Source organism: Dermacentor variabilis, chromosome 7, assembly GCF_050947875.1.
Source record: "Dermacentor variabilis isolate Ectoservices chromosome 7, ASM5094787v1, whole genome shotgun sequence".
In the NCBI taxonomy this organism is placed as follows: Eukaryota; Metazoa; Arthropoda; class Arachnida; order Ixodida; family Ixodidae; genus Dermacentor; species Dermacentor variabilis.
The window spans coordinates 18,231,376-18,253,478 of NC_134574.1; the positions used below are offsets into that span (position 1 = coordinate 18,231,376).

Genomic DNA, 22,103 nt, shown 5'->3' on the forward strand with positions numbered 1-22,103 from the left:
AGTAAATCCTTGTGAGGCGATAAAAACGTATAACTGAGGCTGTCAGGGTAACAGAACGGTCCAGGCAACCAATTTTTGGCACGTCACGAATTGACTGCAACATTTCGGCCACAGCTTTGGCATGCAAGTGTATTACACTGAATGAACGAGTGTGTTTCTTTTCAGGGGCATTGACCAGCTTATAGAATTATTCTGAGGGATATAAAATTATAAAATACCCCCAAGGTCCCGCTCTTTGGATGCCTCTGATGGAAGTTCTCTGGGGATATTGCCTTTATCACTAAGAGATGCTGCTTTGTAGCCTCACAATGTGTGGGAAAAACACGCCTTCTCGCCACATAACCTGCAATGTAATAAATTAGCCGTGCGTCGCTGCGGTGCTCTACATAACTTTGGTGGTCCAAAGCCACTTGCACGGCATCAGTTGGCACAGCCTTCACGCTGTCTTCGCTGTGGCTTTCTTGTTCAGCCAGCGCCTCTTCAACAGATAACGAGAACTCCAGGACATCCGACGGCACATTGCTGCCTTAGTGCTCCTGCTAGACTGTAGAAGCTTAGACACCTGGATGTGCACAAGCAACATTTGTTACATAAGCAAACCGAACTTCTGCAAAACATAGGAACTATTTACCAAGCTTGCACGTATACATGCCTTATGACTAGAATGAATTGAGTTGTTTGCCACACTCGCTTGTCTCACAACGCCAAAACATTGCTCTAGGCGGTCTTGGCTCAGTTTCGAAGTCATCATGTACATGAAGTCAGCGTTTTCTGCAAGGTACTTTAGAAGGTGTTTTGTTGAATGGATGTTCATCCTCAGCCCTTCAGAAGTACTGTTTCTAAGAAAGCCGAGCCCTTTAGAGTGAGCCTCACATTCATCAAGAAACGGAACAGTTTCAAGGGTGGCCTCTTTCTTGCTGCCCCGTCTAAAATACCAAAGACAACAATCATGCACCATTTTGAGCGAAAAACTATGTTAAAATAACGTCATGACTTTTTCAGTGAACCTCGATGTCATAGCTTCAATGAGCCTGGCCCTTGGGATCGCTCGATCCCGTTCGGCAAACGTTTGTTTGCAGGCAGGGGAACGGAAGAGATACTTTTTCTGAGGTTTTCCTGCACCCAGGATCACATCCGGGCACAAAGCGCCAACGCTCTGTCTTTTTTTTCGCTGCCGACTGCACCTCGCCCTCGAATGACAGGTTGTCGCAAGGAACCCTCCAAAAGAGGCGACGAGACCAAGTGACAGCGGAGGCATGGAGGTGCAGGCCAGCGAGGCTACGAGTACCCTGCCGCGAGCGGCAGCGCCACATTCCCCCTGGTGGCATCGGTGCGCAAGGGGGTCGCACGCGCCCGAAGGAAAGCGCCGCCGGTATTCACACCTCCCCTTCTAGCCACCCTAGTATTGGTCCTGTGGCCTCCACCGTCGAGTACTCCGCCTGGGCACCTGCGTTCACGGGCCGGGTGTGCGGGTGCTGCCTGAGCGAGCCTTGCTCCATTCGGAGGGTCATAGTGGTCGGCCTCGTGAGCGGTGTCGGGCTCAACACTCGCCCAAAGGGAGCTGCACCACTGGCAATGCTTGCTGCCACTGAAGTGGGTGGTGCTCTTCTGGAAGCGACTGGTGTTGCTGCTAGTCCTGCGAGCTGGAACACTGAAGTGCCAGTCAAGGGTGCTGGCCAGTTCCCGAGGCGAGGCCTAACATGGTCAGTGTGTCTGTGCCACGTGGCCCCATCTGGCATGTGGATGAGCAGCGATGAGGCGATGGCAGGAGACACCACCTGTCTGACAGACCAGGGTGGGCCAGGATAGAAGTTCCTGGCAAAAACTGGAGGTCCTGACCCTGGCAAAGGTCCGGGACGGCACCCTCGGTCAGCAGCCAGCTTCTGCTTCAGCTGCTTCAGGAGCACTGTGGATTGGAGGTCCGGATGCAAGGGTGTCTTGACCATCCGACCCAGCAGGAGCTCACAGGGGGCACGGCCAGTGACATCATGGGGTGTGGTCCGGTACTGAAACAGTATCCGGGCTATCTGCATCCGGAAACCCCCAGTCTTGGCTCTACTTGACGTTGTGCTTGATGGTTTGCACCACGCGCTCGGCTGCACTGTTTGAAGCAGGGTGGTACGGCGGAACTATCATCCGGCGAAATCTGTTCTTTGTCAGCCAGGCCAGGTACTCTGTGCTGGTGAAAGTAGGACCATTGTCGGACACAATGACGTCTGGCAACCCCTGGGCAGCAAAGACCTGCTGTAGTATTGCAATGATCGTGCCTGCTGATGAAGTGGTGACAGGTAGAACCTCCACCCACTTCGAAAAGACGTCCACCACCACCCTATGGCCCTTGAAGGGCCCCCAAAAATCCACATGCGTACCAGGGACCAGGGTCTCTGTGGGAATGGCCAGGAGATGATTTCCACATGACATGAGGCCCGCTGATGCTCCTGGCAGATTTGGCAGCTCTTCACCATGTGAGTGATGTCCTGGTCCAGGCCAGGCCACCAAACATGGGACCAGGTCACCATCTTGGTCTTTTCCACGCCAGGATGACCCATGTGCAGCAACCGCAGGACCCTGGACCGGAGACATTGTAGGATCACCACCCTGGACCCCCACAACAGTAGGCAGCCCTGCTGTGAGCTCAGCTCAGAAGCCTTGTGGCTATAGGCCTGCTAAACCAATTCCTCCCTATGGGACACTGTCTTGGCTACCTGAGACAGGACTGGGTCCCAGCTATTCGCTTGCGATACCGCAGATCTGGAGGGTACCTCTGGGTATGCGTGCTCCAGCATGAACACTTCAGCAGGTTCTTGAACGGCATCAGGCACTTCAGGCAGAGCCAGGCGGCTCAGGGCATTAGCAGGTCCCAGGTCCTTTCCCGGATGGTAAACCAGCTGGTAACTGTAAGCTGCCAGCCTCAAGGCCCAGTGAACCACTCGAGGTGATGCCTGCACGGGAACTGGCTTGTCAGGCCCCAGCAGTCCCAACAGCAGCTTGTGGTCCCTGACCGCCTTGATCTTCTGGCCCCACAGATACTGGTGGAAGCGTTCGACACTGAACATAAGGGCCAGGCCTTCCTTGTTCAGCTGGCTGCAGCGTTGCTCTGCAACATGAAGCCGACGAGAAGCAAATGACACAGGGTGTTTCTGTCCATCCTTGTCCCGGTGTGCCAGGACGGCTCCTACGTCGTACAATGACGCATCTACGGTCAGGACGACAGGCTTGGCAGGATCGAAGTGTACTAACACTGGAGCCTTGGTGATTAGCTCCTTGCTGCACTGGAAGGCACAGTCCTGCTCCTTCTTCCATACCCGTTGCTGACCATCTCGAAGCAGAAGCAAAAGGCTGTAGATACTCCGACAGGTTCGGCAGGAAACTCCTGTAGAAGTTGATGAGGACAAGGTAGCTCTGAAGCTCCTTCTTGTTCTGGGGCTTAGGCGCCTTTAGCAGAGCATCAACTTTGCGGGGAGCCGGGGCTAGGCCAGCCTGAGAAATTACATGTTCGAAGTACTCAACACTGGGGGCCAGTAAAATGCACTGATCTTGAGGCCGGCGTCCTGCAGTCATGCCAGGACATTTTGCAGGTTCTGCAGGTGGTCCCTGTCGTCGCTTCCAGTAACCAGGATGTCATCCAAATACAGTACACCGCCATGTGCCTCATGCCTCTGAAGAGGTTGTCCATCTCCCTTTTAAATATGGCCGGGGCTGAGGCCATACCAAACAGTAAGCACGTGTACTGGAAGAGCCCCAAAGTTGTCGATATTGTGACATGCTTTTGGGAGGCATCCTGGAGCACCAGCTGCTGGTGAGCATCTCTGAGGCCAAGCTTGGTGAACTTCTGTCCACTGGACAATGCTGACCAGAGATCTTCTATCCGGTGCAGCGGGTACTTCTGGACGGTAGTGACAGGGTTGATGGTAACCTTGAGATCCCCACAGATCCTGACACTCCCGTGTCGCTTGAGGACTGGTACAATGAGAGTGGCCGATTCAGACATCTCGACCGGCACCAGGATGCCCTCTCGCTGTAGTCGTTGCAGCCTCCTAACCGTCAACTCGGTTCAGAGGCTGGGGACGTCTTTCACCACATGCAGGCTGGCTTCTTGGTACTCTGGCAGATGAACACCTAGTGCATGAATCCAGTTTTGGCCCAGCAGCATCGGCGATGACCCCTTGGTTAGGTAAAGGGGCAGGGTTGCCTCCCTGTCGCCAAAGCGAACGCTGACGTGTGCCTTACCCTGGACCTGGGAGAGATGCATCAAGCATCAAGCATCAAGCCTCGACAAGCACGCCGGGGAAAGTACGCTTGAAGAGTTTCCTGGCCATTACTGACACGCTGGCCCCTGTGTCCAGCTTCATGAAAATGGGGTGCACGCAGATCTCGACGGTCAGCACAGACGACAGTACAAGGCCTGTGTGCCACATGTCGAAAATCGGCAGGTCCACGGCCACGACGTGAAGCCTGGCCGCGGAAGAACTTGAGCCTGCTGTTGCACGCCCCCGCCGCGTACCCTTGTGACGGCTACCCTGGCCGCAGGCTTGTGTGGTATCTGGGCTTGAACCAGGCTGCTGCTGCTGTTTGCTGTTCGTCCTCCCGCTTCGGCATACATGTGCCAGGTGCCCAGCTTTCCCGCACGTGAAGCATTGTGCTTGAGAGAACTGGCACTGTGAGGAGGAATAAGCACCACCACAGCCACTGCAGTTACTACCCTTTGTCGCAAACTTGTTGACCTCTGCTTTCGCCAATGGTGAGCCAGTCGCATGGGCATTCTCACTGGCATCCTTGGCAGCAGCTTCCATTGCCAGCGCTGCCTTCACGGCGTCGTCCAGCGAGGGGTCGGAAAGCTCCAGGAGTCGCGTCTGCGTGGCGGGGTTGTTAATGCCACAGACGAAACGGTCCTGGAGCAGCGAGTCCAGCTGGTCCCCGAAAAAGCAGGCACTCGCTGACCCTCGTAGCGCAGCAACAAACTGCCCGAGGGTCTCTGCTTCCCGGCAACTCCAGTTGTTGAAGCGGAAACGCTCCATTAGTGTGGACGGTGCTGGGTTGAAATGCGAGCTTAGTATGGCGAGCAGCTCACCCAGCATCTTAACATGTGGCGTGGCTGGCTGGAGAAGTTCGAGCAGGAGACTGAAGACGCGGGTCCCGTAGCTGGCCAGGAAAATGTCCCACTGTTTGGCCTCGGGTGTGTCGTTTGCCTGGAAGAACACATGGACTTGTTCCTCGTAAATTGGCCAGGTAAACCCATCTCTCTCGAACGGCTCGAGCCTTCCGTAGAGCGGCATGGCGGCAGCAACGCGGGGCGGTGTTTTGCCTCTCGCGGCGGTGTGGGACGATCCGTGGGTACTCGTCGCCAGTGCCACAATCTGCCCGGGTTTGTGAACGAGGGAGGGCTTGAGGCACTCTCCATTAGACAGATGCTCTGCAGCGTGGTGGTGATGAACGATGACTGACCGCCGAGCAGCTGTGCTCATCGGTGTTTATGGGGTGCGGGGACCAATGTTGCCTACCAAGCCTGGCAGGCCAATGAGCCTGGCGGGCCAACAAAGATTATGCCCGAAGGGCGTCACATGCTTGTTACAACTACAAACTATTATAAAGAAGCAGTTGGATCAAGTGTAAAAAAATTTGCAACAGATGACCTTGCAAATGCAGTGTTACAGCATCGACATTCAATGCCAACCAGTTAAAGAACTTCTTCTGGCTGATACCATGTCTCAAGCATTCCCACCAAGCGAGCAATGCAAAGAGGTAACTGAAGACAAATTTAGTACAGTGCTCATCGATGCTGAAGGAAACAATGGAAAAGATACGTGTTGCAACAATGATGGATGACTCCCTACAGAAACTAAAGACCATTGTTTTGTCAGGATGGCCGCAGTCGAAACATCAACTTCTTACAGAAGTCAAAGCATACTTTCCATTTACGGATGTACTTAGGATACACAATGATCTCATATACAAAGGCCAACCTCTAGCGATCCCCAAAGCACTCCAAGCTGACATGAAGGAGAAGCTACATTCTACACATGCGGTTACTGAGAGTACACTACGACGTGTGTGAGATTGCATACACTGGCCTGGCATTAATGCCAAGATCAAAGATCATGTGAAATCATGGGAAGTGTGTCAAAAGCATGCGCCGGCACAGCAACGAGAGACACAGAAGCATCATCCATGACCAAATTTCCTCTGGGAACGGCTAGGATGTGACATACTAGAGCATAAAGGCAAAAAACCTTTTAGTGGCTATGGACTATTATAGCAATTTCTGGGAGGTTGATCAGCTGAGCTCCCTGACACCTGGCTGTGTCATTTGCAAGCATGAAGCACATTTTGCAATACGCGGCGTACCAGCAGTTCTTGTCATGGACAACGGCCCGGATTTTCCTGTGGCTCCTTCAATAATTTTGCTACAGAGTGGAACTTGTGACATTTGACCTCAAATCCAGGTTATAACAGATGCAATAGTTTGGCTGAATTGGTGGTGAAGACAGTCAAATCGCTTGTCAAAAAGGCCGAGGAGAGGTAGTGTAGAAACTGAATTTCTCAATCACCCCTGCGACATATCAATGCCAGTCCAGCGCAACACCTAATGAGCAGAAGAACTTGGCACGACAGCTGCACTGCTGGAACCGAAGGTCTTAAATGCAAAGCCCCTTTCGAACCTCAAGAAATGCTCCATAAAGATTCACCATGACAGACATGCAAAGGATCTGAATCCATTGTAGAAAGATCAAAGTGTCACAGTTTTAATTACTTATGTGGAACATGGTCAGAGGGTGCTGTATTGGAACAGTGCGGTTTTAGATCATGCAATGTGCGAACAGGTGACATTGTTTTTAGGTGCAACAGATTGCACATCTGGGATATGCCATAACCATGCCTTCATTATGATGGTGTCATCATCATAATCACCACCAGTCATCACCAATCATCACCACCAGTCATCCCAAGTGCAGACCCGACTCCAACGAGTGCACAGAGCTGCCTGCACGGGTGCTCTCTCACGGGGAAGCACACAGATCGCAGCAGCAGATGGACCTGATATCAACTCCTGTGCACCCAAGGCGGGTTGCCAGTCTCCCAAAGATTATGTTGATGCCAGCGATTTCAATTAAAAGACTCGGTGAATTTGTGGTTGATAACACTAAATTTAAATCACAGAACAGTGATGCCATGATCTACATCCAGATGGCGCCACCACACCTTGGCACGACGTTTTACTCACCAAACCTTCTCCTTTTGTGGCTAGCATGGGAAAAATGTAGCAGCATGAAGCTAGATATTCATCATGTATCTCATTCAGTCATTAAACCTGTTCGGTTAACTGTGTTTTCTATGCAAGAGTGCCAGAAACACAAGACAAACAATTGTTACTTCAAAATAGTATTTCCTTTATGTTAATCGTTTGATTATGCCATTGTGAATAGCACTAGAGGTAAGTAATGTTTTATTTTATGTATTATTACAAACTGAATTTTAGAGATTAATTTGCATGTACCATTCAATACACTAAACATAAAGGAAATAGTATTTCCTTTATGTTAATCGTTCGATTATGTCATTGCCAATAGCACAAGAGGTAAGTAATGTTTTATTTGATGTACTATTACAAACTGAATTTTAGAGATTTATTTGCATGTCCCATTCAATACACTAAACATTAATTGCCATCAAATATTCACTCAGTAAGTCAAAATCATGGGCATGTCCTGTGCCTCAAAACAGTAAGCAGTCACCCGTGAAAATGGGCATGATATGGTGATATATTTGTATGTCTGTCTGAGTAGAACAGAATTATGTTTAAAAAATATGCGATATTCATTGTCTTGTATGCTGGCAGAGACCACTGTCAGGAATGCACGTTTTTAGACCTCTCATTCCCTTGAAACTTCAAGAAAATAAAATGGGGACCCAGTCAATAAACAGCTCATTTTCTGACTTTGCATGAACCTTTTTTTGAACCATAATTGCCAAGGTTACTCCGCTGATTCAGTGTTGTGGCTTATGTTTTCCAGAGCAGATAGCTGCAGAGCCTGTGCCTCTGTGCTTGGACTGCGGCTGTCCTGTCAAGCCAGGTGAGGGCATCACTATATTGTGAAAGGCATTACACTAGAGACTTTGCTTCAGAACACTTTGTGTTAGTTGTTGCAGTGCCCTGTCTTCTTGTACAGATTTACAGTGCCCACATGTTACCATTTCTTCCTCCATGTTGCTGAGTCAACTGCCCGTCTTATCAGGCCTAAAGTCGAATATGCGTCACCAATCTGGAACCCATATCAAAGATATCTCGTTAACGCACTTGAGTCCTTCCAAAATCATGCAGCAAGATACATTCATTCATCCTACTCATATGATGTAAGCATATCATCCTTAAAAGAGAAATCTCAGTTACAGTCACTCTCACACCGCTGTAAGATAGCCAGCATTGGTCTTTTTCGTGAGTTTTTCTGCAATTCACTTAATTGTGTGCCATGCATCATTCCACCCACGATAATATCACAATGCACTCATAATAAGCTCAAAGTTTTAAAACCACACTCACAGACCAACTACCTTCTCTGCTTCATTTTTTTCTCCAACAGCAACTGATTGGAATGCCCTTCCCCACCATGTTATATCTACAAATAATCACCATGTATTCATTGCTGATGTTGCTTTAATTTAGCCAAATTAATTACCCTTTCTTGTAGAAATTCGTCATCTAATGTGCATTTTTAATAGTATGCAATTTATCTGCCTTTCTTCAAGTGTTCCACTAGTTGTTAAATTGAAATGTCCATGGCCGCTGTCTCTTCTCTTCTGCCAAAATAATGACTTTTTTTTTTCATCTAATTTACAATTTGTTGCGAGTAATGTATTTGTTTATACAGAGTATCTACCACTTTTCAAATGTCCCATTTGTTACCACATTGAGTTGTCGTTGTATGATGTACCTCACCCCTTATGTAACACCCCTGGTAAAGGGGCCTTTAAGGAAATAAACTGACCTGACTTGTCCTGACAAAGCAGACAAACCTCATTCACTGACTTTTCACCATCATGAGTAAAAAAATCAAATTATGGGGTTTTACGTGCCAAAACCACTTTCTGATTATGAGGCACGCCGTAGTGGAGGACTCCGGAAATTTCGACCGCCTGGGGTTCTTTAACGTGCACCTAAACCTAAGTACACGGGCGTTTTCGCGTTTCGCCTCCATCGAAATGCGGCCGCCGTGGCCGGGATTCGATCCCGCGACCTCGTGCTCAGCAACCCAACACCATAGCCACTGAGCAACCACGGCGGGTACCATCATGAGCAGTGGCGCTGGCTAACACTCCCATGGTTAGTTCTAGTAGTAAAAACATAAATACCTAAGAAAGTAGATGAGGAAAGAGTGCCGCAGTAGCTCAATTGGTTAGAGCATCGCACTCGTACTGCGAAGACGTGGGATTGTTCCCCACCTGCGGCAAGTTGTTTTTTCATCCACTTTCATTGTCATTAATTTATCATTTCTTTAATTCAATTAGTAAGTACAAGTAATTTTTCTATGTAGTCCTTGGTGTCTTTGTTTGTTGGCTTCTTATAATATGATTAATAAAGATCGTGCCCCTTGGTTGACCCTCTTTTCCTCTCATTCATAACTGCAAGTTGTATCATATGCAGTTAACCCTGGTTAATGGAAACTGATATTTTGTGATATCGGTTAAATTGAAATTCTATGCCAGCCATAGTGTCAACCCACCTGTTTTGCACCTTTTTCTATGTCCTGTGTCTTGTGCCGCTGCTTGTTTTTATGCAACTTGTACCAGCCGGCCCCAATTCACATTTTATTGCATTTAATCCCTTATCTCGAAAAGCTCTTTCGCTGTTCTCTGGAATCTCGAAATCTTGTCTTCGAAAATACCAGAGAAAAAGCAGTGGAGCAGCATCAGCAGCATAGCATGCACTTGCTTTTCACCTGGCGACAGGTCGCAAGCTGAGCCACATTCCGCGCTGTCCCTTCGCCCCCCCCCCCCCCTTCCACTGTTGCTGCTCGCGTGCACGGCTGGCCATGGCCTCACACAGCAACTGGGAGCTGGTCTCTTTTAAAGCGAAGCTTTCTTTGCCTCTTCCTTCGACTTTCCTACTGCTACTGCTGCTGTGGTTGCTGCTGTCTCGCACACTGCGTCTGGGGGTGGTTCAGAGCGTGTGTACACATGACAGGAGTGAGTCGGAGAGGAAAGGCGACACAATCAACTCGTTTGAACCCCATTGCTTCGAATGTGCACAATGCCCTCTGGAGCTTCAGTCCAGAGTGGTCGCAGGTAGTACTGTAGACAGGAAGGAAGAGAAGAGGCAGTTCCCGTACAGGGGAGTCGGAGGTAACATGGGAAGGCAAGGAAACAGTGGTTGCAGGGAAACTGGATAACCTTAAGTTCAAGGTATGGTACAGTAAGTTGCTGCTATTTATTAAGAATGAACACCATGCAAATATGCCAAGTGGACAAATTATGCAGGGCGTGCCGAAACAGAGCCGCATTAAAACGTACCGCAGGGTCCAGGCGTACTACAGAAGTGGTCGACCGTCAAATCAACACTTCTGCGCCTGCCACAGTAGCCTTGCGGCTATGGCATTGCGAGAGGTCGCAGGTTTGAACCTGACCATGGCAGCCACATTTTTACGGGGGCGAAATGGGAAGCGCATGTGCACTTGGATTTTGAGACAAGTTAAGGGACATATAGGTGTTAAAATTAGTCTGGAGTTCGTCTCTACGGCGAGCCTCATAATCCAATTGTTGTTTTGGCACGTACAGCCCCATAATCCAATTCAAGGTTAATATTTCTGCCACGAAGCGATGTGCCATGTGAGGCAATGACAATGCTCAACGCTCTTGGAGGTTATGAAATATGGCGCACAACAGTGCCTCAAGCAAACTACTCTCCCTGTGTATTCTGTGTATTACGTAGACAAAATGCAGTGGCGCTTGTAAGGTAAGGTTTAACATCAACTCGCCACTCTTGTGTTAGACTAAACGTTGAATAAATTAAGCTTTCACTGCCAACATCACCTCTAATTATCGTCAATAAAAGCAACCGGCACAGAAAGCGTTGCTTACATTGATTCCCACAGTGCGTGGTATCTGCATAATCCCCCCCCCTCTCGTTTAGAAGGTCGCTGTCGGTGTAGTCAAAGCGTATTAATCAAGCAAGATGACCGTCAATTTTGAGCAGGCATGATTATTGCAACTTGCTTATGATGCTCGCTTCATGCTCTCGTGATGGTGAGTTCTAAAGCCGATTCACTTGTTGGCGTCTGCTAAAGACGTGACAATTACGCCATTCTGCCGTAAAGTTTTAATTTTCGCCCAAGAAAAGTGATGTGTGCCGTTCTGTACACAAATTCTGACGAGCGGAGGAGAGGAATAATAGTTTTTTTTTATTTATTTATTTCATACTGCAAACCTAGAACAGGTCCAAGCAGGGTGGTTAAACACAACAATATTACAATGCATTATTCAATCAGGTAAGGTGGTAAGACACAACAGTAATACAATAAGTCAATTAATTGAAACAGGCAACAACGAGTTATTCCAGTCTGTTATAGTTCGGGGAAAAAAAGATTACTTGAATACATCCGTCCGTGCAAAATAAGGTGTTGTGCACCTTATTTGTGGAAAATTCTGCACAAAACATGCGTTGCATGTTTTGTGCACAATTTTCATACGGCGCAATATGGACACTATGATGCTCTGTGTCCCCACATCAATAAATACATTGCAAATACAGTTAAACCTCAATATAACCATGTTGGTAAAATTGGCATTTCATTATATGAATTTCATTATACTTAAATTTGAGCTTTTATTCTAATAAGTACAGTCACTGACGGATTTTTCTTACACTGAAGGTGTAAAAGTCAATCAGAAAAAACGAATTTCAGTGAATTTCAAAGAATTTTAGTCGTGATACACAGTTTCTTTGCATTAATGATGGCAGTTTTGCTTTTGTTTAGAGGTCTGTCACTGAAGTGCGTCCAAAGCCATTATAAATGAAACGAGCTGCTTTTATTTGCACCATTTCTATCTTGTTAGCGCCAGTTTTAGTAAAAGGGTCTGAAATTACACATGCATAGTCTAGGATCGGCAGAATTACAGCTTTATATTGCCACATCCTCCGTGGTTGCCGCGGGTATGTGCCAGGCGATGAAAACGACGCTGGAGTAGCGCGCGAGTAGAAAACAGAGATGACAACGACGTCGCATTGACTGCACTGATAAAGTGCTTTTATGCGTGCTCGACACCGGCTTTCTGTCTCCTACTAGGCTGTGACACTGGTGGAGGTGTTGGGTAGGATTTCCTCATGCTCGGCACCCTTTCGCGGAGCCACACATCGAACGCGGAATCACCTGCGTTCGTCGAAACTCCTGTTCACCGGTACACTCGCCGCCTGCTAGGCCTGACGCCTGAGTTCAACCCTTTACAAGACCCTGCAGGGACGCGTCTACCTACTTCAGTCATGGCTACTGCAACTCCATCACAGGTGACGCTACAGAATCCTAAAATCCCAGAAAGTTTCCATGGTGACGCTTTTGAAGATGCCCAAGATTCGCCAAAGCAATTTGAGCGTGTCGCCAGTTATAATGACTGGGGCTCCCAGCAAAAGCTGGCTAATGTCTATTTTGCGCTTCAAGACAGTGCGCGAACGTGGTTTGTGAACTGGGAGAGAAGTTTGACCACATGGGATGCCTTCTGCACCCAGCTGCTAGACACATTCACTAGTAGCGACAGAAGAGACAACATGCAGCACCTGCTCGAATCCCGTATTCAAAAACCAAACGAGAGCATCGCCATGTTTGCAGAAGATATGACCCGCCTTTTCCGCAGAGCAGACCCTGAGATGACTAAAGAAAAGTTACGCTATCTTTTGCACGGAGTGAAGGAGGAACTGTTTGCCGGACTCGTGAGGAACCCACCGACGACAGTGGCCAAATTCACCAAGGAGGCTACCGCTATAGAACGGGCACTACTGCAACGGTACCGCCAATATGGTCGCAAGAACTCACCGGTGAATGCTTCAATTCTATCTGAGAGCTGCGGCACGTCTCTGCGTGAAGTCATCCGAGAGATTGTGCAAGAGGAGATCCGGCAGCTCGGGATTTCTCCTATGGCGCCAGTGGTGGCTTCTGTCGCTGATATCGTTCGGGAGGAAGTTCAACAGGCCTTTTCGTCACCAGACCGGCAGGCGGTGCCGCGACGATTAACCTACGCAGGAGCTGTCTGTCGTCTGCCTCCCGCCACTTTGCTGCTGCTGACACCGTCCTCCACTACGACGCAGCCATCACCGCCACCCCCGACGCCCTATTTTCGACAGTCACAGCCGCCACCAGCTATGCCGTATCGCCGCCAGCCGATCGCTGCGCCTCGGTCTTTTAGCGAATCCCCTGCCGGCTACCCGCTTCGAAAGACCGATTTGTGGCACATCGCTGACTGCCGGCCGCTATGCTTTCATTGCGGCGAAGCAGGACATGTTTGCCGCGCGTGCCACTACCGCGCAGCTGGGTATCCAAGGTTTCCCAACTGCAATTACCCTGTGTTTGATGCTGCACGTACCTGTGATGAAGATACTACAAACTTTCGGCCGGAAGGTTCTGCAATGCCTCGATCGCGTGCCCCTTCTGCGGCTCGTTACACCCCACTGACCCATCGCAATTTTCCTGACGTCTTTAGGGGCAGGTCTCCTAGCCCACGCCAGGGAAACTAGAGGCAGCGACCTCCGGGGGTGAGGTTGCAAACCGTCTAACTTTGCAAGAGCCCCCATCAGTGACGACTGACGACTCTAAAGCTCCAACGGCTCCAACCACATCCCCTGTAACCAACGCCGTTAGCACTGATCTTGTCGTCTGCATTGACGGCCACCAAGTGGCCGCTCTCGTCGATACTGGCTCCCATTTTTCGATAATAAGTCAAAAGCTGGCCGACAGGCTGAGAAAAGTGAAGACGCCGTGGACGGGGCCGAACATCAGAACTGCCAGCGGCCAGTTGATGACGCCTATTGGAATATGCACAGCCAGAATAGTAATCGCTGGTGTAACCTTCGTCGCCACCCTCGTCATTTTCTTTGAGTGCTGCAAGGAACTTATATTGGGGATGGATTTCTTGAGAGTACGGTGCAGTGATTAATGTTCGTGACCTCGTCGTCACATTTTCTATGAGCTCGGACGACGTCGACCCCGCGGAACACCAGCGACCCTGCTTACATATCGCCAACGACGACGTCTCGCTTCCGCCACGAAGCTGTTCCTACGTACCTGTTATCTGCGACAACTTGAACACCGGGACTGGCATCGCAGAACACGTTGACGCACTGGTTCTGAGTCAAGGCGTTTCCATCGCCAGGGCCGTAATTAACATACAAGACAGACATGCCAAACTCCTGCTGACGAATTTTACCAGGGAACGTCGACACATTGTTAAAGGCATGGCTGTTGCTTACTTCGTCGAATTTACCTCAGTACAAGACTGCCTTTCAGTGGAGCATGCGACGTCCACTGTGGCTATGCCTGCCCCTGTGGTTGACATCAGTCCCACGTTGTAGACCGTCGAACGCAACAGCCTTCTTGAGCTCATCGATGAGTTTAAGAGCTGCTTCTCATCAACATCACGAGTCAGCCAGACGCCGCTCACTAAGCACCGTATTATCACCGAAGCCGACGCCAGACCAATTCGGCAGAATCCTTATCGTGTAGCACCGAAAGAGCGTGAGGCAATACAAGCCCAAGTGAAGACGATGCTTGAGGACGGGGTTATTCGGCCATCTAAGAGTCCTTGGGCATCGCCTGTCGTATTGGTGAAAAAGAAGGACGATAGCCTGCGCTTCTGCATCGACTATCGAAAACTCAACCACATCACAAAGAAAGACGTTTATCCGCTACCGTGTATCGACGATTCACTGGACAGGCTACGAAATGCACGTTACTTTTCGTCGATGGACTTGAAAAGCGGCTAGTGGCAAATAGAAATTGATGAAAGAGACCGTGAGAAGACCGCTTTTGTGACGTCCGACAGACTTTATGAATTTCAGGTGCTCCCCTTCGGTTTGTGTTTGATGCCAGCAACGATTCAACGACTAATGGACACGGTACTCTCAGGCCTCAAATGGCAAACCTGTCTGGTGTACCTCGACAGCGTGATTGTTTTCTCCGTCACATTCGAGAAACACTTACGGAGACTAAAGACAGTCTCTGAAGCAATACGCTTAGCTGGTCTAACGTTAAAACCTGAAAAGTGCCATTTTGGCTTTGAAGAACTTCAATTTCTCGGTCATGTTGTTAGTCGTGAAGGTGTCCGACCTGACCCTGATAAAATATCTGCCGTTGCTAATTTCCAAAAGCCATCAGATAAAAAGGCCGTACGACGTTTCCTCGGCCTTTGCGCCTACTACCGATGCTTTATTGCAGAATTTTCGCGCATCGCATGGCCATTAACACGTCTCACCAGAGAAGTTGTCCTCTTTGTGTGGGGCAAAGACCAGCAACGGGCATTTCACGACCTACAGTAACGGCTGCAGACGCCTCCCGTGCTCACACACTTTGATGACGATGCTCCTACGATTCTTCATACTGACGCTAGTAATATCGGACTTGGTTCAGTGCTTGTACAGCAGCAGGACGGCACCAAAGGAGTGATTGCTTACACCAGCAGGACGCTATCAAAGACGGAGGCTAACTATTCCACTACAGAAAAAGAATGCCTCGCACTGGTGTGGGCCGTCCTGAAATTTCGGCCATATTTGTATGGTCGGTTTTTCACCGTTGTCAGTGATCATCATGCACTTTGCTGACTGACTAATTTAAAAGATCCAGCTGGTTGGCTTGCGTGCTGGAGTCTTCGGCTCCAAGAATTCGACTTCACGATTGTCTACAAATCAGGGAAACGACACACTGACGCCGATTGCCTTTCTCAGTCTCCTGTTGAGACTGCAGTGCACGACGATGAGGACGCGGCTTTTCTAGGCGTGGTAGATACTGTCGCCGTTTCACGCCACCAACGCGAGGTTGCAGAATTGGTTCCTCTTTTCGATTACTTGGAGGGAAAAACAAGCAGCGTGCTGAGGTTATTCGCGAGAGGGCTGCCTTCGTTTTGCTTGTGCCACGACATTCTCTATAAAAAGAACTTTTCACCTAGTGGCAGCAGCTACTCGTCATTCCCGCATCTCTTCGCGACGAAGTCCTACATGCCTGTAACAACGAGCCGACTGCTGGTCACTTGGGTTACACCCGCACATTGGCAAGAATTAGGCTAAGGTACTATTGCCCAAGACTTGCGTCGATCATGAAATGTTACATACAGACATTGCTGGATTGCCAGCACCGCAAAGCCTTACCCGGCAAGCCAGCTGGACTGCTGCATCCTGTCCAGATACCGCAAGCGCCATTCGAACAAAATGGCATGGACCTTTTAGGTTCGTTTCCACTGTCTACTGCTGGAAATAGATGGATAATCGTCGTCACAGATTACCTTACTCGATACGCCGAAACAGGTGCTATCCAACGTAGAACAGCAGCCGAAGCAGCGCGATTTTTCATCGAAGCTGTCGTCCTAAGGCATGGCGCTCCCGCAGTGGTCATAACAGACAGAGGATCTGCATTCACGGCTGCGCTTCTGGACACCATTTTGCGATTAAGTGGTACCACTCACCGAAAGGCCATGGCTTATCATCCCCAAACCACTGGGCTGACAGAACATTTGAATAAGACTCTGGCAGACATGATGAGTATGTACATCGAAGTCGACCGCAAGAATTGGGACGAGATTTTACCATACGTTACATTTGCGTATAATATGGCACGCCAAGAGACAACACACGTGATGCCTTTCAACCTCATTTACGGCCGGGAAGTGACAACAATGTTGGACGCAATGCTGCCACACGAGTGCGGTGACGACGAGACTGGTGCCGAGGAGTTTACGCAACGCGCAGAGGAAGCCAGGCAGCTTGCGAGTTTCCGAATCCAAGAACAACAGGAATGCGATGCCCGACACTACAATCTTCGGCACAGACCTGTCACATACAACGTTGGTGACCAGGTGTGGGTCCGGACTCCGATTCGTCTGCGGGGGCTGTCTGAGAAGCTCGTGCGAAGATACTTTGGCCCATATACAGTTGTGCGCCGCATCAGCGATGTGAATTATGAAGTGATCCCCCACAGCCATATCTGCTTCAAACGCCGACGGCATTTGCCCGAGGTTGTGCACGTGCTTCGTATGAAGCCATACTCTTCCTCATGATCTCAACTTTGCACCGTCTGTGCACAGCCTTCGTACGTTGGTGCATCGGGATGATGCCACCTTTTCAAAGGAGGGGCAAATGCCACATCCTCCGTGGTCGCTTCGGGTATGTGCCAGATGATTAAAAGCGCGAGTAGAAAAACAGAAACGACAGTGACGTCGCATTGACTGCACTGATAAAGTGCTTTTGCACGTCCTCAACACCGGCTTTCCCGTCTCCTACTAGGCTGTGACAATATGCGAGTAGGCGTACAGTGGGAGTGGAAAGTTTCAAGGCCCTCCTTAAAAAAAGCTTGCCGTTATTATTAGCTACTACATATTCAAGGTGTTTAGTCCAAGTGAGGTCATTTGTGATCCAGAGTCCGAGATAATTATAATGTGTTACTTCGGAAATAACTATGTTATTTATACCGTACGGAAATGTTAGTTTATGCTTCTTATGTGAAATAGGCATAAAAACAGTTGTCTCGAAATTAATCGACATTTGCCAGGCATCGCACCAGTCGACAATTTGTCGAAAAGCATCGTTCAGCAACTCCTGGTCAGTAATATTGTCTATTTCTGAGTACAATACACAGTCATCAGCATGAAGCTTAACCATAACTGAAATACCATGCAACATATCATTAATGAACAAAAGGAACAAGAGAGGTCCTAGGACCGAGCCCTCGGGAACACCAGAGTCTACCGGAAGTCGTTGAGAAGAATGATTATTAAAAACAACAAATTATTCTCTGCCATCAAGGTATGCTCTGAGCCAATTAATTAGTCTGGAGCTTTTCAGAATCTTGCTCAATTTGTAAAGTAGTTTTTTGTGAGAGACCCTGTCGAAAGCCTTTAAAATGTCCATAAAAATAGCATCTATTTGTTTCCCATTGTTAATTGCTTTCGCATGGTCATGCACTGTTAAAACTAATTGGGTAATTGTAGAGTAGCCTTTTCTGAATCCGTGTTGATGCTTTGTTAGTATATTATTGTTTTCCCAGAATTCTGAGATATGATTATGGATTATGTGTTCCAGAAGTTTACATACCGTAGATGTTAAAGAAATCGGACGGTAGTTTTGAATGCAGTGCTTTTTTCCTATTTTATGTAGTGGCTTCACTCTGGCTGTCCGCCAGTCACTCAGTACTCTTTCCTCGCACAATGACCTTGTGAACAGAACGTGCAAGTACTTTTATGTCCATTCTGCATACCTTTTTAAAAATGTGTTTGGAATGTTGTCCGGGCCAGAAGATTTTTCAGTGTTCAGTTGTAAAAGCATGTTTTGTATACCTGGTTCGCTTATTTGAACATCGGGTATAGGCAGCACAGACATTTCGAAAGGTGGCATTACATCATTATCATTTGTATAGACGGACTTAAAGTGCTTGTTAAAGGGACACTAAAGGTTACCAGAAACTCAAGTTAAAGTGGTAGAGCAATGTTCTAGAACGTCTAAGGCGTCAATATAATCGCGAACAGAGCTTTAGTAACCGAGAAATTGAGGTAAATGCATGACACGATTTGAGACCCCCCAGCGACATTCCGGTACTAGCCCGATGACGAAAGGACTCCTCATAATTTGTGTTACTAATACTCAACTACTCGTATTAAAAAAATATCATTTCATTCGATTATAAGACGGAAAAAAATGCTACTTGTCTACGTCTATTCGATTCTAAGAAAAAATAACATTTTGACGTTACCCTTCAGTAATATGGGTGTTCGAAAGGTTTCGTTTTCGCTCGACTCTGCGCGCTCGACTCTGCGCCGCGCACGCTTTGGAGTTTCAGTAGTGTCGTTATCGCGTCGTGCTGTGAGGGTTCTGCTGGCTCGCGAAACTTTCATTTGGAACAAGCAGCGAGAATGCCACGTCCATGTGATGTCGTGGGAAGCCCTCGTTGCTTTCCCGTAAGGAGAGCCGGTGTCGAGGCCGCCGTCGTAGTACGCAACGACGCCGGCAGTGCGAGCCCTCAGCAGCAGGTCGCGCTCGTCGGTGCTCAAATCGCTGAAGTTGAGCCCACCATCGCGAGCCAATCTGTCGGTGTCAGGGTCCATTGCGACGAGCGTCGAAGTTAGCGTCATAGAATGAAGTACCAGCTTATGGGCGTCTTGCGCTGGAGTTTGAGGTATAGTGGCGGCGCCTGGTGGCGGTGCGGGAAATGACATCTGGGTCGTGCCAGCTTGGGTCGTATTGAGCCCTGGCTGTGGCGAAGTACGTTTCTAGGCCGAGTTTTGCGTCGATTCGCACATTTTTATGCCCTGTTGCGAGTGCGAAAAGGCTCGTCGCTTCTCATAGACCACGCCGACCACGCTGCGAGCTCGCCGCAGCCTATAGTTTAACGAAAACGGACTCTCCGTGTGCCGTGGGTCGTAATGTGGGACGTAATTCGTTTCTCCTTCCGCTAGCCACCATACTCCCGCTTTCGCTCTGCTGTCGGCTCTGTCTTGGCTCTGTTTCTGGCCGCGCGTTCGCGTTTTGCGCAGAAAAGCCGTAGCGCCGTCTACGGACGCCGTTCTACTCACCGATGGCGCAACGTCACTATGAGACCATGATGTCAGTACTCCTCGATAGGAGGGCGGGCGATTTGAACTGCGCTAGAGGTACGCGGACGCTTCAGAACGCATTTTCTCTTAAAATAAGTCTATCCTTGGCACGAAACAAGCGTTTCGAGGTTTCTGTGATGGTATTTCAACAGTCCACGTTGACTTAATAGTAACCTTTAGTGTCCCTTTAAACGCATTTGTTATTTCTTTGCTTTGTGCACTTTTTTGCGTTTTACCATCAACATGAAATACATCACATTCCTTGGATGTCGGAGAAATACAGCGGCAAAATTTCTCTGGAGCCGTGATTATGAAACTTGGTAGCGATTCACCGTATTAGCGTTGTATATCGGCGTGTCATCATCATCATCATCAGCCTGGTTACACCCACTGCAGGGCAAAGGCCTCTCCCATACTTCTCCAACTACCCCGGTCATGTACTAATTGTGGCCATGTTGTCCCTGCAAACTTCCTAGTCTCATCCACCCACCTAACTTTCTGCCGCCCCATGCTACTCTTCCCTTCCCTTGGAATCCAGCCCGTAACCCTTAATGACCATCTGTTATCTTCACTCCTAATTACATGCCCGGCCATGCCCATTTCTTTTTCTTGATTTCAACCAAGATGTCATTAACTCTCGTTTGTTTCCTCACCCAATTTGCTCACTTCTTATCCCTTAATGTTACACCTATCATTCTTTTTTCCATAGCTCGTTGCGTCGTCCTCAATTTAAGTAGAACCCTTTTCATAAGCCTCCAGGTTTTCGCCCCATAGGTGAGTATTGGTAAGACACAGCTGTTATACACTTTGCTCTTGAGGGATAATGGCAACCTGCTGTTCATGATCTGAGAATGCCTGCCAAATGCACCTCAGCCCATTCTTATTCTTCTGATTATTTCACTCTCATTATCTGTATCCGCGGTCACTACCTGTCCTAAGAAGGGTATTCTCTTACCACTTCCAGTGCCTTGCTACCTATTGTAAACTGCAGTTCTCTTCCGAGATTGTTAAACATTACTTTAGTTTTCTGCAGATTATTATTTAGACCCATCCTTCTACTTTGCCTGTCCAGGTCAGTGAGCATACATTGCAATTGGTCCCCTGAGTTACTAAGCAAGGCAATATCATCAGCGAATTGCAAGTTACTAAGGTAATCTCCATTAACTCTTATCCCCAGTTCTTCCCAATCTAGGTCTCTGAATACCTCCTGTAAACACGCTGTGAATAGCATTGGAGAGATCGTATCTCCCTGCCTGACGCCTTAATTTATTGGGATTTTGTTGCTTTCATTGTGGAGGACTATGGTGCCTGTAGAGCCGCTATAGATCAGATATCTTTCAGTTTATTTACATACGGCTCGTCTACACCCTGATTCCGCAATGCCTCCATGACTGCTCAGGTTTCGACTGAATCAAATGCTTTCTCGTAATCAACAAAAGCTATATATAAGGGTTGGTTATATTCCGAACATTTCTCTATCACCTGATTCATAGTGTGAATATGGTCTATTGTTGAGTAGCCTTTATGGAATCCTGCCTGGTCCTTTGGTTGACAGAAGTCTAAGGTGTTCCAGATTCTATTTGTGATTACCTTAGTAAATACTTTGTAGGTAATGGACAGTAAGCTGATCGGTCTATGATTTTTCAAGTCTTTGGCGTCCCCTTTCTTATGGATTAGGATTATGTTAGCGTTCTTCCAATATTCCAGTACGCTCGAGGTGATGAGGCATTGCGTATATAGGGTGGCCAGTTTTTCTAGAACAATCTGCCCACCATCCTTCAACGAATCTGCTGTTACCTCATCCTCCCCAGCTGCCTTCCCCCTTTGCATATCTCCTAAGGCTTTCTTTACTTCTTCCGGCGTTACCTTCGGGATTTCGAATTCCTCAAGACTATTTTCTCTTCCATTATCGTCGTGCGTGCCACTGGTACTGTATAAATCTCTATAGAACTCCTCAGCCACTTGAACTATCTCATCCATATTAGTAATGATATTGCCGGCTTTGTCTCTTAACACATACATCTGATTTTTGCCTATTTCTAGTTTCTTCTTCACTGCTTTCAGGCTTCCTCCGTTCCTGAGAGCATGTTCAATTCTATCCATATTATACTTCCTTATGTCAGCTGTCTTACGCTTGTTGATTAACTTCGAAAGTTCTGCCAGTTCTATTCTAGCTGTAGGGTGAGAGGCTTTCATACATTGGCGTTTCTTGATCAGATCTTTCATCTCCTGCGATAGCTTACTGGCATCCAGTCTAATGGAGTTGCCACTGACTTCTATTGCACACTTCTTAATGATGCCCACAAGATCGTCGTTCATTGCTTCAACAC

At 48.3% G+C, this 22,103-nt stretch overlaps 1 protein-coding gene and 1 non-coding gene across 8 annotated transcripts in view; both read left to right on the forward strand.

Annotated features, from left to right (window-relative positions):
• The window catches only part of Sirt2 (Sirtuin 2), a 376,779-nt gene that overhangs the window by 153,331 nt on the left and 201,345 nt on the right, over positions 1–22,103 (forward strand). For all 7 annotated transcript variants that reach the window (XR_012829495.1, XM_075698293.1, XM_075698294.1 and 4 more), the window contains one exon: positions 8,013–8,072. Coding sequence is in view for 6 of the 7 variants with exons in the window: in XM_075698293.1 (XP_075554408.1) it covers positions 8,013–8,072 (60 nt within the window). In the remaining variant the exon portion in view is untranslated. The remainder of the gene's footprint in view (positions 1–8,012; positions 8,073–22,103) is intronic.
• On the forward strand, positions 9,374–9,446 carry TRNAT-CGU (transfer RNA threonine (anticodon CGU)). The gene has a single exon. It is a non-coding gene; the product is annotated as a tRNA-Thr (tRNA).